Genomic DNA, 16,387 nt, shown 5'->3' on the forward strand with positions numbered 1-16,387 from the left:
CAGGAGACAGACGTCTGAATTGCTTCGGGGCATCTGCAGCACACTTTGGAACTAAATCATAAAGGGCACAGGCTTGGAGGGCTGTGGTTCCCCCCAGAGGCCCGGCCACACTCCAGCCCAGTTACCCCAGAGTCTCTGGGGGTGGGATGGAAGCATGGCACTTTTTAGATCTCACTGGGGGATTCCAATCAGCAGCCAAGTGCAGAAATGCTACCTTAAAGAAACAGAGGGAAGGTGTGTTGAGTGTTTATGGTCAACAGAATGAAATTTTGATTTTCCCTCACAGTGGTCCCACAGGCAGGGGAAGCTGTGAAAGTGGTAGAGGCCCGAAGGTCAGCCAGGACAACTCTTGCCTCGGTGTGAGGATGCCGTACAGCCGTCCTGGCCAGCGTCAGCCAGACTGCTGCAGCCCCTCGCTCACGGCCGAGGAGAGACACAGCCTGGAATGCTCCAAAAAGGCAAAGCCAGTCAGGAGCCTGGTTCCCACATCGCTGACAGAGTCCTTCAGGAGAATGAGTGGCAGTCCTAAACCTTGCCTTCTCTCACGCACAGCCCCGAAATGTGCATCGTCTGCTCCTAAGACTAACCAAATGCATCTTTGATGAACGGCTTTCACATGTTGATTGATGTATCCCCTGGTGTAAAAAGGTCTATAAACTGTTCTTAGACAAAAAGCCGGCGGAACAGTCGAATCAGACTCTTTCTCTACCTAATTGTCTGGCCATGGTTCTCAGTAAGACTGAATGAACTCTATCTTTCTTAATAGCCCTGCTGATTTCAGTGGACATCCCAGTGCTTCTTTTACACTCTTATCGAGGTAGCCTGATTACGGCCAGCTCCCTTCCAGGTTCACCTACAGAGAAGGAGACGTGGCCCGTATTCTTAGCTTCAGCTCCTCTGGGCCTCTGGGAGTAGAAGAGGAATGGAGTATGAGGTCAGAACCTCCTTCGTCAACACACTTAGTAAAAAGATGTTTCCTGGAATTCATGCAGAAGATGGTTGCATCTGCTGAAAACAGGGGCCTCTGTCCCATTTTTTGTGCAGAAAGACTTTACAGAGCCTGATGACACCTGCATATTCCAGGGTTCAGCTCATACACCAAGTGGGGTCCCTTTGGTTGCTGGGCTTTCACTGGATCACAATATCCTGACAACAAAATGCAAATAGACTTCCAAGACCTTCCTGAAGGTTTCAGGAGAGAGAGAGAGAAGACTACAGCCCAAAACACACAGCAAACCTTACTCAACGGATTCAAACTTTCCCCAACCGGCACTTGTATTTTCCTTCCAAGTGCAAATCTCCCCTCTCCACGAACCTCTGTCCAGGGCAATGGTGCTCCCCTTCTGCCCTGAGCCCCACTCTGCAAAACAATCCCCTGATACAAGCTTCAAATACTAGATGCTGTTTCTCAAGTATGGCCTTGCTGGGGAAGAGGGTAGTCCCAGTTCATCCACCAGTGTGTTTATCAGGAGCACAGAAATACTGGAAGAGCATGTGTTCCTGGGGTCAGTCCAACTTCAGACATTCTGCGCTCCTGATGTCTGACCTCAGAACTCCAGAAGCCAACACTTTCCAGGCTGCTCACCTGGCACCTGGTCATCTACTACCTTGTCTCATCCTGCAAAATGCTTCCCCAAATGGGTCGGAAACACCTTGAGGATATCACCAGTCCCCCCGTTCACTCTCCTTGGGGCCTTCCTCATTTGTACTTCAATAAACACATTTGTCGATATACCCATGTAACATTGCAAACAGCATTGAAGGAAACTAGACACATGAAAGGCACACAGTACATACAATGCAGCCAGAAGCTGGGAAGACGAGTCCGTTGCCCAGATGCAGCCTCTCCCGTACTGAGGCTGAGTCTGAGCTGGGGTAGCTAGACACTGACTTCCCTTGCAGGGACACTTGGAGACCTGTTGCCCGGCAGTTCCTGACCGGTGTGCAATACGGAGAGTAGATGATGCTGATGGCAGGAACAGGCTGGCACCAGGGGGCACTTACGATGTGCTGGGCATGCTCTGTGTGCTGGGGGTGCAGGCCCCCACCACGCGTGTCTCACACGCCTAGCGACACACCACAAGTCAGTGATGAGTACTGCATGCCCGGATCTCCCAGCCCCACGCTTTCACCTGCACTCTCTGGGGTGAAACACAAACCACTTCCCACAAGTTTCCAGGCTAGTTGGGAAAAGAAACTGCTGAAGGCGTAGCCTTAGGAAGCTGGGCAGTCTGGCTGCCAGGGCTGTGTGAGGGGTGGGTTGCAGAAACATCGTGAGCAGACTGACAGGAACCTTGCTCAGGCATGGAGAGCCGCATCCACAGAGACTCAGAAATTACAGGGCTGGTGTCGACAAGGACAGGCGTGGGAAATAACATGGGGCCACAACATTCAAAAGACCAAAAATAAAACTGAGGGAAACTTCTCCCAAGACATAAATCTGCCCTAGACAAGCAAGGTGGAGGAAAAGAAAGGGCACATCCATTTTCAAGCCTGCACAGGTGCCTCTGACTCAAAGTCAATAATTGTTCAAGGACAGGGCAATGATGAATGCTGGGGAGATGACTTGTGTGTCCGGATAAGATGGGTGGTGCTGGGCACAGCAGGGGATGAGCCAGTCACACAGGGATGAGACAGGCCCCTTCTCCCCGGGGGCACATTGACTGACGCTCACACCCTGCTTTCCACGCTCACTTACAGTGCGCCTGCGGGCCAGGGGAGTGGAGCTGAGCTCGGATGTGAAGACCAAAGCAGACGTGATTCAGCTTCTGTGTCCTGGATCCCAGACGCGACCAGATGTAATTCCAAGGGGATGCTCTGCCTGCCCTTTGCTATCTGATCTTGTCATTAGAAAACCGCAGTGATAGACTCACTAAAAACGCTCTCCATGTACCAGAGGCTGAAGTGTGTACCTGCCCGTGCGTCCTCAGCCAGGTGGGGCTGAATGGCCCATACTGGGCATGGCCTTGGACCACATGCCGGAACCAGCAGGAAGCCGGGTCTTTGCACCTCGGCCTCCGAGGTCTGGGTCTGCTGTGACTGATGCACCCAAAGCCGCACAGAGCAGAGGATACATGAGGAGCCAAGAACAGCTCCCCTGAAGTGTCTCGAAAACACCAGAGGGGGAGCCCATTTGTCCTTCTCAACAAGGCTGCCCCAGATCCCTCATGCAGCACACTGACTGACGTGGGTGCTACCAGCACGCCCTGGCGCCGTCCTCCGCTCCTCCCCAGACTGAGAGAAATCTAGCCTGTAACATACTCATCGCTCTGCCCCTCCTGTTTAACTTTCTCTGGCCTGCAACTGTCCGCCCTTTCCCACGTCCTCCAAGCCAGGAGCCCGAGCTAGCCCAGCTCCTGACCTCTCCTATTTTACTGACAGCAGTAGTTAAGGCCCAGAAGCCAAGGCTCTAACAGGCTTTCCCTTGATGGGGAGAGAGGGTCAGAACTATGAAATGTAGTTCGATGACCTAGGAAGTTTCTTTCCAAAACAGATTTCCAGATCTCCACCCTCTTTCCTATGTTATGAGTAGGAAGTACTCCTTTCAGGCCTGGTCCAATCCTTAGGGTTTCTCGGCCTTCAAACAAAGCTCATTCTGCCTGCTACACACTAGCTCAGTAATTCCCCAGCTCCAGGGGCTGGCCACTCTCCTGTGGAGATCTTGTTTAAAAGCACAGATTCTTGGGCCTCCCTCTAGACCTGCTTAGTCAGAAAGTGGGGGACAGACTTGAAAAATCCACTCTCAAAAAGCTCATTGGGAAATTCTGATAATGTCTATTTCGAGAACCTATTCTGACCTAATTACTAAAGATCTGAATTGGCTTCATTTGCAGGTAATCCTTGTGTCCATTAAATAGATTCCTAAGAAACCATGTAGCTGACCTCTGGGGCATGAGCTGTAGACAGAAGCCATGGAAAATGTGGGGGTCCAGGGAGTACCGGCATCAGTAGGATTGGGGCCCACCTATTTCACGAAATCTGCTCGTTTCTCTATGGCTCCTTGTAAAATGCGTCTGGAAATCCAATTGATTAGCAGTAGGCAAACTCACATTTTGTTCATTGCCATGAAACAAAAAAAATGCTATTGCTTGTAACAAGATGTCTGTTTTTATGTTCTGCCATTTCCAGGCATCCACGGAACTCGAACAAATCCCAAGGCATAAGGAAATGGGCCTCATGTTCCAGGACTCTGTGGCACTGGAAATGAAGCTAAGCAGACTTTATTATATCCCCCAATTCTTCAACCTTTTGCAAAGTATTTTATCACCCTCGTGGAAGCCAGCGAGCGGAGTTATGTTTCAATCACGATGACTGACAGGCTAACTTTAAAACAACAGCATCAATAGCCCTCCCACACTTCCTTGGCTAGGTACTTACAATAGAACCTTTTTCTAAACTGTCCCTTGGCCCAAATGGAAATAAAATGGTAGTTAAAGTATTTATCTTGTGTGCTGGCTAACTTAAAAATTGGTATTTGGGGGCTTCTGAAAGGCACAGCTGAGGAAGTCAATCTCAGAACCACCAGGCATCCTGTAAACCAAAGGTTTGCTAAGGCTGTGACATGATTTAGAGAGTTCCCATTTTGGTAGGTAAAATAACGGAACATGAAATGTACAACCTGTCCTTGGTTATATTCTCCTACCTCTGGGTGCTGACAGGCAGAGCTAAAAGAACTCAGGATGGCAAAATGAGCTCCAGGAAACTAAAACACATGCAATGTGGTGCTCAGACCCCTTGGACAAAGCTTTGTCAGGGGTAGGAATGTCAAGAAGGGGGACGGAGAACCTCCATCTTGCTTTAGGATGCATGCTCCTTGCCTGTAACAGTCAGTTTCTTTAAGGAAGAACAGAAGCAGGCTCTTTCTTTCCTCTGCTATATTACAAAAGGGGGGATTAGAGTTTATAAAGAAAAGTAAAACCCATCAATAGCGCTGCTACAAAGAACACAAAGCAGGATTTTTCTTTTGCACAAAAAGCCTCCGGGAGCATCTTTTTTGGCTTATGGGCAATTTCCTGATGCAACACGGTCACCCGGTGAGCTCGCCCCTGCAATGCTGTAACAAATTACTAGGAAATGCGTGGCTTAAAACAGCAAAAATGTCTCTGGAGTTCTGGAGGCCAGAAGGTCCAGGCCCAGCAAGGCCCCCTCTGGCGGCTCCAGGGGAATCTCCCCAGCCCTAGAGGCCGCAGGCGATGCTTGGAGCACCATCCGTCCAACCTCTGTTCATCTTCACATTCCCCCTACTTCCAGGCTCTCATAGGACACTTGGCCTTGGATTCAGGGCCCACTCGGATAACAGAGAATGATGTCCTCAAGATCTTAATATCCTTAACTTAATTGGGTCTGCAAAGGTCCTTTTTCAAAATAAGATAACATTTAAGGGTTCCAGGGATTTGATGTGGACATATCTTTGAAGGGCCCCCATTCAACCCACTACTTAGAACATTTGGCCTTTGACCCTTTCTGATCCAGTGTAAGCTGATAGGCTGCGTATGATTGAATTGCATCTTGTTTCACATTGTATGTCTTTGCCAAAGGCCTGTTCTTGACAGTGATGGGCGATGCCTCCAGAGACTGGGAAGCGCTCTGGTTCCCAGGCCTCGTCCGGGATGCTTGTTTCTCAGCTGAGTCAACAGCACTGTTCACTGTGTTCAGAGGGTGAAATGCCCGGGAGAGGAGATGGCGAGGACTGGTCATTTCCCCCAGCCCAAGTGTTGCTGATTTGTAAGTCAGAGAAGAGCCCTACACATACCAATTTTTCTTACCCCCAGTAAGTCCAGCGCTGATTCCATCTCAGGTTTAATAGCACACAGCACCAAAGACCTGGGCCCTGCCTTTGGGGCTAAGGCCACATTCAGTCAAAGCGGTGAGAAACCACTGCTGGAACAGGTCAGCTGGGCCATGGTGCGAACCGAGCTGGAGCTGTGTTTCCCTTCTGCCTGTGCAAGGACAGCCACACTGGAGCCGCATCTCTGCCTGTCCTCCTGTGGAGGTCAGTCCAGTGCCCTCCTGTAACTCGGCCAGGGTGTGCAGGCTGTGCAGGACCCAGGTGCAGAAGGCCAGCCGAGGCTCTACTTCCATACCAGCCCCAAGAGCCCAGCCTTGGCTGGAAGACATGATAACCCAACAAGGACTGTTTGCAGTGCCTTTTGAAAGGAACTAACAAAGCCTACTGTTACCCAAATGGGAAAAACCGACTATGACTCCATTTGCTGAAGTGGGGCTGGTCTGCACTGAGAAAATTCAAAAGACAATGGAGAGTAATGCTTAAATCAGAACAATGTCCCCGGCAATAGCTTTCTTTTTTCTTTCTCTCTCATTTCTTCCTGGGCACAAATACCCTCTAGGCTGTTTCTATTTCTGCTCAAGAGTGAACAGTTGCTAATTTCACAGTAAACGATGCATAGTGTAGGTGTGTGTGGTGGGGTCCACTCCACTGTGGGCCTGTCGGACAAAACAGCACAGCAACACTCTCTGCGACAACAGAGAATGACAACATTCCAAAGAAATATGTTTATCTTTGGGAACTCACTTTTTCAAACTCTAGGCCCATTCCTTATCTTTATTGTCCCATCTGCAATCATAATCCAAATGGCACAAGGGAATGATATTCTATTTTTGGCAAAGAGCTCAAAAGAACCTTTCCATGACTGTGTTCGGCACAGCTGATGCCGTTACGGAATAATACTTCTCCAACCCGTTCTTCCCCAGGGTGAGACGGAGCTCTGAGTCTCATGGCACCGACGCCTCTCCCGTCCATGCTTCTCCGTATCCGAGCTTGAAACTAAGGTCTGGGCATCTGCGTGCTTCTACCAGTGCTCTGTGCCCAACAGGCTGATGAAAGAAGGGAATGAACTTTTGCGTGTATGGCTATTGTAGATGCATTTGTAAATGTTATTTCATTTAATCCACCCAAGATCCCTATACAATATATATGGAAATTTAGACTCAGAAAGGTTAGGCAGCTTGCTCAAGGTCACAGGGTTCGTAATACTTTGTGATTAGGGATCAACTCAGGTCTGATTCCCAAAGCCTAGGATTCTCTTTGGAGAAGAATCGGTAACCAAGGACTGCCGGCAAATTCAGTCAATACCCTTGGCCACTCCTCTCCTCTGAGTCAGCTGAGTTGGCAGGTTGGTCTTTTGTGCTGATGTTCAAAGGTGAAGGAGGAGGAATAGCTAGGGGAAGGCAGGGGCGATCTAAACACTCTCCAGGCAAGAGCATCCCTCCAGCCACGCAAGCAAAAGCAGCTAATGGCATCTCTGTGACTTGCTGACGGAGGGGAGAGGTGTCCCTGAGAACACTTACCATGACTGTGTGGCCAGCGTGTTAACGGAAAGGCCGACGAGTAGCTGTCCTAGACACGAAACAATGTAAGGTAAAGAGCATGTGATTAAGGATTGAAAATGTGTCAATACCCCTGGAACCACCACCACCACCAGCCCTCGAGCATGGCCCCGCGCTTGCAGTGCATTTCAGTTCAGAGAACATCTTGGCCGCCCACCACGCGTGGAACTCCAAGGCTGTGGGCTTGGTGACCCCGGAAAGGTGGACCCTGAGGAAGGGCTGGAAAGTCGAGGAACTGCGTGTGGTGGAAGGAAAAGGAACGGGACAGGCAGAGCTGGTTTGGGCAAGAATATAGGCCCAGCTCCAGGCTCCTAGACGATATTTTCTGAACCCTTTGGTCCTTCCCCTCCCGTCCCTCTTCATCATCATGACACATAGACCTACAGAATATCTCTGTGCCTAGCATGATGCCAGGCATTTTCAAAGCATTGTTTCCTACAAGCCTCACAAAAACCAACCAGTCTTCCTTCTTTCCTTCTTCCCTTTCCTTTTCTTTTATTTAATAAATATTCAACATCTATTGTGGCCAGATATTGTTATGTACCAGGCGCTGGGGCTACAGGGCTGAACAGAAACACCCAGAAGCAATGACCGCCCTCCTTCTGTAGCTGGGGAACCTGAAGCTTAGGATCTGTGACTTGCTCAAGGACACACATAATAACAACACTTGTCTGTGTACTAAAAGCCTGGGGCTCGTTCCCCTGAGCTGGGCTGTTTCTCCAAAGGCAGGATGCAGGTTTAACCCCTCTGACTAACCCCTGGTTTTCCCTACAGGCCAGGCCCCATAAACATACCTGCCATGCCCAGATCAAAACTAGCTGGGGAAACTGCATGCAGGCCACGAAGGTGCAATCTCTGTCAGGTCAACGAGCAGTTACTGAGTGCCTTCGGTGTGGCCACCCTGGGGGAGGTCCCCTGAGCATGCTTCCCTGTGCTCTACTTCACCCCAAAATGCGCCCCAGTTCTCCCCCATGTTGACAGTATAGCAGCAGTTTGGACACTCTCTGAGCCTTCTGTCTAGCCAGCCTGGCCTGGGGCAAACATCTCCCTATCCCACACCATTCCTCAGGAAGGGTCTGGAATAACACTCCCAGATTCCAAATGGGCCCCTTGCTGTGGCCCAGGGTCACACTTTAGTGAACAGACTTCCCACATGGGTCACTCAGGTCTTACCCCCTTTCTGATTTGCTTTCCTGCCCCTCCTCTCTTTTTCTCTCTGCAGCAAAGCAAGCCCCTGAAACGAGCCCATAACCTGGAGAGACAGTCCAAAGCAGCGGTTCCCATCACTGTCACTGCGAGGGCTTGTTAAGACTGAGTGTAAGGCCCTACCTCTCAGGTTTCCAACTCAGGGCCGGGGCCCGACACGTCCCCCCAGGGGTGCTGGGACTGGCCAGTCAGGGCCCGTATTTTGAACACCACTAGCCTAAAGGAATGATGTCTTTTTTTCCCCCCCTATGAGTAAACAGAGTTTGTTCTCAGTGTGGAATCCAGCTGGTGTTTCAGGCCCTGCATTTAACATATCTTAGTCCAGAGGTAATGAGCTGCAAGTTAAATTCAATCAGGCCACTCAGGCATCTCCAGTAGGTTTCTAGAGTTATTTAATACTACAAAAGACTGCTCGTCTGGGCTAATTAAGTGACTAGTTTAGATCGATAGTAGTTGAACAGGGAGAAAGTGGGGCAGCTACAGCTCACTACCAACTGAATAAGATGGTGCCAACTCCAGCCCAGGGAAGCTGCAAGGGTTTGAAATTGGACTTAGTTACTGAAGCCTTTTTATCACTCATAGGCAAAGGGGCTCACCCATGTTACAGGTGGAGTATGGTCATTCAAAGGGATGCTTCCAAAGGGGTGACTTTGTTTGGCTTCATTGGTCAAAGAACTCCCTCACAAGGCAAAGGTGCCGTTTGGAATGACTGGCATTTGCATCTGCCTCCCACACCTGTGCAGTCTGTGGGTGGGCACTGCACTCAGAACCCCACTGGGGCCGCGTGCCATTTACAGGGAAGGCACAAAGCCATATACCGATAGCTTTGGAAGTTTGTGTCCCGGGTAGTGGTGGTGATACACTGATGATATTGGCACCTAACATTTGTTGAGCACTTACCATGTGAATATGTTCTAGACATTTTTTCCAGGTACACTATATTGTTAATATATATTAATGTGTTAATATAAACATCCCACAACTGCCTATGAGTAAATTCTATTATTATCCCGTGTTTCAGGCAGGAAAGTCACAGCACAGGGATGTGTACATCGCCTAAGGTTTGCCCAGGTAGTAAGGGTCAGGGCTTAGATTGCAACCCGGGTATGAATCCAGATGCTGTCCTGACACTTCCCTGGCTGAGATGCAGACCCGAGTAGGCCAGGCTCCAAAGCCCCATCTGCCTGCTGCGCAGACTCTTCTGGGGAAAGAGACTGGTGGGCCCCTCTCACTCACAGCCAAAGACTGAAGCTAAAACTCCCCTACCGTCTCTTTCCCCCACCGGAGGGCTTGGCTTTCTGTATCCACACAGATCGCACGAACGTCCACATCCAGCCATCGGGCTTCAAGAGAAGGTGCTTCTACCTGGGAAATACGCCCAAAAGAGGGAAAGCCTGTCATCTGACCAGGTGCAATTTTCCCAGATGTCAGCTCTTTGAAGCCTTCTTGACCTTCAGCATGTTTTCCTCATCCACATACTTATATTATTTACTCAATATATTTCCTTTTACGCAACCCTCATTTTTACTTACATTTGTTCAGGGAAACTTCAAATGACTGCAGCAAATGGCCGTAACCAGAAGTTGACCACGAGGATGAAAACAGTTATTAAGAGAATAAGTTATTAAGTTATACTATTGGCTGCCGAAAGTGCTGCTTCGGAGGCCCACTTCCTCATTTTATCATAAAGGCACGCGAGGGTTAGGTGTTAAAATACGCTAGCCTCAGAAAGAAGTGCAAAGGGACCGACTTCTCGCCTTGGGATTTGATGGTGCGTGAATGTTTTCTCCCCGTCCTCCAAAACTCCTCCCGGCAGTATTCTGCCTCCCAGCTGGGGCCCCGCACCTGGCTCAGGCCTGGTGCGCCCTGTCCCTGCCCTAGGGCCGCGATGGAGCGCCTCTGCTGCTTTCTATGCAACAGGCATGTCTCTCAAAAAGGGGGAAGCTATCTCAGGCTCAGGTGCCTCAGGGAAACAGGCAGAAATCAAGGGAGAAAAATGATTACACCTCCAAAGAAGCAAAAGCAGTGTGCGAAGGAAACAGCGATCATTGCCGAGTTCTCTGAAAAGAAAGGCCTTTGATAGTGCTTCCCTCTGTTCTCCTGCATTTTGTTGCAAGAATGGATCAACAGCAAGAAGCACATGGCACTCTGGTGTTTTACTAGCAGATGCCATGGAAGAAAAGCAACGTCCAACTTCAAGGGAACAAGTCCCTGTATCTCCACAGCCACAGGCATCGAAAGAGAAAAACAAAGGAGAGAGGGGAGGAAGAGGAAAGGAGAATCTACAACCAGCAAGGAGGGCTTGTAGTGCAGCCCCATTCTCAGCTCTAGGAATTCTAGAACAGTCCTTGTCTTAAGTAGCCTGAGAAAATCACTACCTCCCCTTCCCCTCTCTTCTGACCTGGGCTTCTCCTCTCTGCCTGGTGGAGTGCATTTTTGGTGCTGCAAATAGTGTAGGTAGCAACAAGCTTTGCAAATGTATTGCATAGCCATTTTTAATTAAAAAATGGCAAACCCAAAACTCTTTCATAAATTATGGGGAGCAGAGGGACACCCCTTTGCAGATGATGGTGGGGAGGGTGGCAAACGTGGTGCTTTAAGACATGTGCTTTGTGTCCAACAACCAGCTAATCACAAAAAGCCAGTGAGATGAGTCCCATTATTCTTCCCATTTTATAGGCTAGGAAACTGAGGTGGGAGAGGTCCCATAGCTTGCACAAGATCACAGAGTGAGTAAGTGACAGAACCAGGCTCACACCTACATCGGTTTTGCACCAGAGTCTTGGTCTTAACTACCAAGCTCTGTTGATTCCCTGATGGACATAAACAAAATATTCATTACCATTTCTATATAATTATATATAATTAATTATGTAATTAAGTCCAACAGAGAAACTAATAGAAGCCAGACCTTTCCTCAAGGCTCTTATTGACCCAATGTTAGTTTGCAGAAGATGTAGGAGCTTGATAGCTTTCTCATATTAAAATCTTGATTCTCCTCTTTGCATATCACTGATCAAGTGCTCAAAAGGACAATCAAATCATGGTAGGTGAGATTTATCGCACTCATTTGGCACCAGACATTATGCTGCAGGCATTCTTTCTCTTCATCCTCACCCACCCTCTTGTGAGATAGATGCCACCTCTGAGAAAGCCAAGGCTCAGAGATGTTAATTAACTTTTCAAGGACACTAAGACTGTAAGGGCTGAGCAAGAATGGTGAACCCAACCCTCTCTGTGAAAACTGCAGAGCCCACCCAAGGACCTGATATGCAAGATGATCAAGGAACCCATGGGTCAGGGATACTGCAAAGGGCTACTTCCTTCTCCAAGACTGCCATGATGGATGAAAGTTCATGAAATTCTCTGGGCCTTTTTCTAGCCAAGTCATCCAGAGCAAAAGCTAGCTAGAGGTGGGCTCTTCATGAGATTCCCATGCATTCTGCACCGCGGCATGAGAGAGAGAATGCCATCTTCTTTAGGGGTCCCAGGGAAGCTGTCTGCCTGCAGCACAACTCACCCATAATCAGGGTCGTGTGTGCATGTTCCTCAGCTCGGTGGAGAGTGGGGGGATCCGATAAGCTTTCCAGAGTTGGGGCTTTGGAAATTCTACCTTACACATTTTTTATTTCCCAGTCTAGCTTCAATATGCAGACTTGAATTATTGTCTAATTGTGCAGAATGAGAGGCTGCTGCACCTAAGAGCATTCTAAACTGGGATGTGCACAAGATCTGGAGGGAACTTGCTAAAGAAATCAGATCCCAGAGCCTTCCTGGGAAGTTCATTCTGTTGGTCTGGGATGGGGTCCCGGGAACTGCAGCTCAGCAACCAAGCCTGGGAGATTCTCCTGCAAGCATTCCGAGCACACAGGTTGGAAAACACTGCTTTAGATCTCTCCTCTCCTCGGGGGGTATAATCCCAAACCCAGACAGCTCCTCCTCCAGGGCGCCTTCTTTGACAACCCTCACCTAACTCTACACATCAGTTGTGGGATGCTGCTGCCGCTGGGGCCTTGTACATTTTTCTATTTCACGAATGAGTGAGTGAGAGATACAGGAAGAGGAAGAGGTGGGGGAGGGAAAGACACACACATACAAAGTTCTAAAGACGTGGTTTGTGCTTCCTGGATCCAGCTATACCTGAAGCCAATAGACCCCTAGATTTTTTAGTTATGCAAGCTAATAAATGCTTTGGGGGGGTTAAACTACTAAACAGGTGATAAAAGGAATGAAATCCTCCACTTGCCCCAGTAAGTCAGTTAAATGCTCGTAACACTATTGTTAAAATAAAATGACCCAATCCCACTTATCCAGCCTGTCAGAGTGCTGAGCCAGGCCCTTTGCATTCTTTGGCTACCATTTCCATGATTTCAACCTAATTCTGCGGTCTAGAATTAGACTGTGCCCCAGGGAGTCATGAGTAAATAGCTGATGACTGTAAATAAGATGATCATTTCTGAAGTACAGATACTAAAACAGAAATTGTGTCATGTCACAGCAGCTTTACGTTTCCAGTACCAGCAGCTGATTGACAGAAAAAGCGCTGCTGAAGCCCATCCTAAAGTGTCTCACTGGTTTGCGTTTTCCTGCCCGAGGCTGTGGGGGGGAAAGGAAGCAAGTCAAGGGAACCAGACCCTCACTGGACCCCTGCAGCTTTTCACTGCAGATTAGAACTAGGAACCCGGCAGGGGTCTCTTCACAAGTGTAGAACAGTGAGGGGCTTTCTGTGTCTCTTGCCATCTCTAAAAACGCTTTTAAAAAAGGTCTTTCTGTCCCTTCTTTGTGCTTTAATATCGGATCCCATGTTCCCTGGGATCTTAGAGGCCTGAGTTCCCATTGTGAGCTTCTGACTTTTATTCCCTGACGCCAAATTGTTCTTTCAGAGACAGAATTAGCTTTAAACGCTGGTCCATAGGCCCAGAACATTCCCTGTCTGGTCGGAGGCTGCTCAGCTACTGCAGATAGGCCTAGGCTGATGCTTTCTCTCTGGAATCAGGAGCAGAGTCAGCGGAGCATCTAAGGGCCTGGCCACAGTCAACAGCCAAGTTCTGTGTTCAAGGCAGCACGCTCGCTGATTTGATTTTCACAACTACCCCCTTAGGTTCTCTTTAACCCATTTAACAGATTAGGAAAAGCAAGCTCACAGAGGTTAAACGATTTCTCCAACATACCACAGAGGGCAAGTGGCAGAGACAGCACAAGAGCCTGGCTCTAGGGGACTCCAGAGCCTGCGGTCATCACCAAAGAGCTGGAGGAGGGGAAAGGAGCCGGCAGTTAGGAACAGGGGTTGGCAAACCATGATCCACTGGCTGAGGCTGGCTACCCGCCTTTTTGGTAAAGTAAGTTCTCAGTGGAACATGGCCAGAGCTGGGACATCCACACGTGGCCGGTGGCACATTCCCTCCACAACAACCAGAGGTGAGCTGCAACAAAGAACTTAAGGCCCACCGAGCCAAAAATACGTACGAAGTGCCCTTTAAAGAGAAAGGCTGTCCACCCTTGGTTTAGAACACTGACCTTGGGAATCGGTCTGACTCAAGAGTCCTCAGCTTTCCTCATTTGAGATTTGGGATCCAAGAAGCACTGGCCTCAGTGAGGCTGCAGTGAGGACTGAGGGAAATACTGCATTTCAAACAGCGCAACCTATACAGTGGTTGGTGCTTAGTAAGTACTAAAGGCAATGCAGCCTCTTCACTTGCCGCACAAGACTGCAGAACACCGCCTGCCCGGTAGGGGGCGCAGACGCGTGGCTGAAGCCTTGGTCGGGGGGTGAGCTTGAGAACTCAGACAAGCTATCAAACCAGCCTTCCTGGAAGGTTTGGGGACCTGGTAACTGGCCCTATCAGGGGCTCAACCCCTTCCCTGCCAGACGCTCTTGGATGCCCAGCCTTGGGAGTCGGGTTCTGAGGAAGAATATATACAAATCAAGGTCTATCTACTGTTCTTTACAGAGGAAATTGTTTTTTTTTTTTCTTCTTTCTGCCCAACAAGAAAGGTGACTGTAAAAAGGAAAATTAAATAGCTCACTCAGGAGTCTATTCTCTCATTGATATATCAGGGATTCACATGCATAACTCCTCTCAGCACCAATGAGAGCAGAGCAAATAGATGATTTTCTTTATTGCAAAGGTCAAAAGTAAGTTTGTTTATCCTCCATGGTTTTAAGTTATCAGCGATGATGAAGCTTAGGTCTGAGCTGAGTGGGACATGCTAAATGCATTTTTATTCCAGCTTCCTTTTCTTCTTAAAGCATGAAGACTGTCTGAAAAGCAGCCACCCAGGGCCCTTTATGATTGTGCTAATAAGCAATCGCAACAATACTTCTCTTAACACAGCCCAGGGTTTTATCGCACAAAATTATCTCACAGTAATACCGCACGAGAACAATGCAACCCCCAGAGACGGTCCGGCGTTACAGGGAAGAACTCACCATGTCAGTGTGTTCTTCTCCCTGACAACATCACCTGAGTTTTCCACTCTAAGTTGTTCAGGCCAAGAGCAGAAACTCTGAGCTCAGTGATATACTGGATGCTTAATGCAACTTCAATATCTACAGCTAAATGCTAACATGCACTGTACCAGCTTCCAGCACAAATTAGCATCCATAATAAAGCACATAATTAGCTACATACCCAAATGCTCTCTGTGATAAATAAGCCCCCAAGCCCCCTCGGCTGCTGTTTGATTTTCCTGAAACAGTCTGGGGTAACAGTCTGGTTCCCACAAGCCTCTTGTCCATCAGCCAGACGTGCATCTGGATTGACAAGGTCTGGACAGACTGCCGCAAAGTCAGTGGTGGAAGGGCCAGGGGAGTCACCTGCTCTCCTGCTGCAGGAGGGGCCCACAGGGAGGGAAGCTCAAGGCAGGGTAGAGGTGGAAACGAAACGCAAAGCTTTCCTCTGCACCCAAGCCCTGGTTACTGAACACCCAGAGCCCCCAGTAAAACCAGGATGGCCCTGACATCTCCGGAGATGCCCTGCATGTGGCTGGACGTGCAGATCTGCCATTGCCTCCAACCTACTGGGAGAGGTTAAAAGATTTCCCTGAAGGGTAGCAAGGTAAGTCACCCAGAAATATGCAGGCCACCTGGTGTGTGGGGCTGCAGGCAGTCAGGCCCAGCAGACCCAGGAACAGCTTTTTGCCTCCCCCCAAATGCCTGAGAGAATTTAGACAGGAGGTCTGGACGGGAAGAGAGCTATTACCGGAAGTCACTCTTGCCTTGAGAGATGCATCTGCACGGAGGGTGGCATGATTTACCCAACAGCTCCCCTCCCTGTGAACAGACCCCCATGCCTCGCCTTAGCTCTCGATGGTGTGTAAACCTCAAGCATCTTTGTGGGGCCCCCGTAGGTACCTATGTCATTACATTTTTTCTCATGTTAACCTGTCTTTTTACTACGAGGGGGAAGGAGTGCGGTGGGGGGAATCTCAACCAAGAACCTAGAAGGGTAGAAGGAAATTATTTTTCCTCCCCTATAGCCCAAAGGTGCAGAAGGGCAAAGATTGAATTTGAGCCTAAAACTCCCAGTGGGGTTCACCTCAGATCAGATCTTCGCAGAGCACCTGTCCCGTGCCACCCACTCTACTAATGTCCAGGGACCCTGCCTACAGCGAGCACACCCTGCCCCTCAGTGCATGTCTGTGTTCCTGCTGACCTGCCGCCACCCTGGCTGGGCTCCCTCCCCATCACCATGGGTCCGACTTCGCTGTCAGCCTGCGGGCTTCCACGCTCGTTCCCCTGTAACCCAACCCTGCCCGTGAGCAGGTTCCCACTACAGGTGTCAGCCAGGGCCTGTCTTTTCCAGCCCAAGGCCTTTTAGTGGTTCCCAGCCTA

At 49.3% G+C, this 16,387-nt stretch overlaps 1 protein-coding gene and 1 long non-coding RNA gene across 23 annotated transcripts in view; one reads left to right on the forward strand and one right to left on the reverse strand.

Moving 5' to 3' along the window:
- FHIT (fragile histidine triad diadenosine triphosphatase) overlaps nucleotides 1-4,440 on the forward strand; it is a 1,315,417-nt gene extending 1,310,977 nt beyond the window's left edge. For 21 of the 22 annotated variants that reach the window (XM_057508099.1, XM_057508116.1, XM_057508127.1 and 18 more), the window contains one exon: nucleotides 4,129-4,440. In XM_057508099.1, coding sequence (XP_057364082.1) covers nucleotides 4,129-4,311 — 183 coding nt within the window. In that variant the 3' untranslated portion in view covers nucleotides 4,312-4,440. The remainder of the gene's footprint in view (nucleotides 1-4,128) is intronic. The other variant, XM_036878041.2, reaches the window with a different exon arrangement.
- The window catches only part of LOC118908510 (uncharacterized), a 262,474-nt gene that overhangs the window by 47,830 nt on the left and 198,257 nt on the right, over nucleotides 1-16,387 (reverse strand). The gene's annotated exons all lie outside the window — the stretch shown is intronic.

Source organism: Manis pentadactyla, chromosome 1, assembly GCF_030020395.1.
Source record: "Manis pentadactyla isolate mManPen7 chromosome 1, mManPen7.hap1, whole genome shotgun sequence".
NCBI classification, from domain to species: domain Eukaryota; kingdom Metazoa; phylum Chordata; class Mammalia; order Pholidota; family Manidae; genus Manis; species Manis pentadactyla.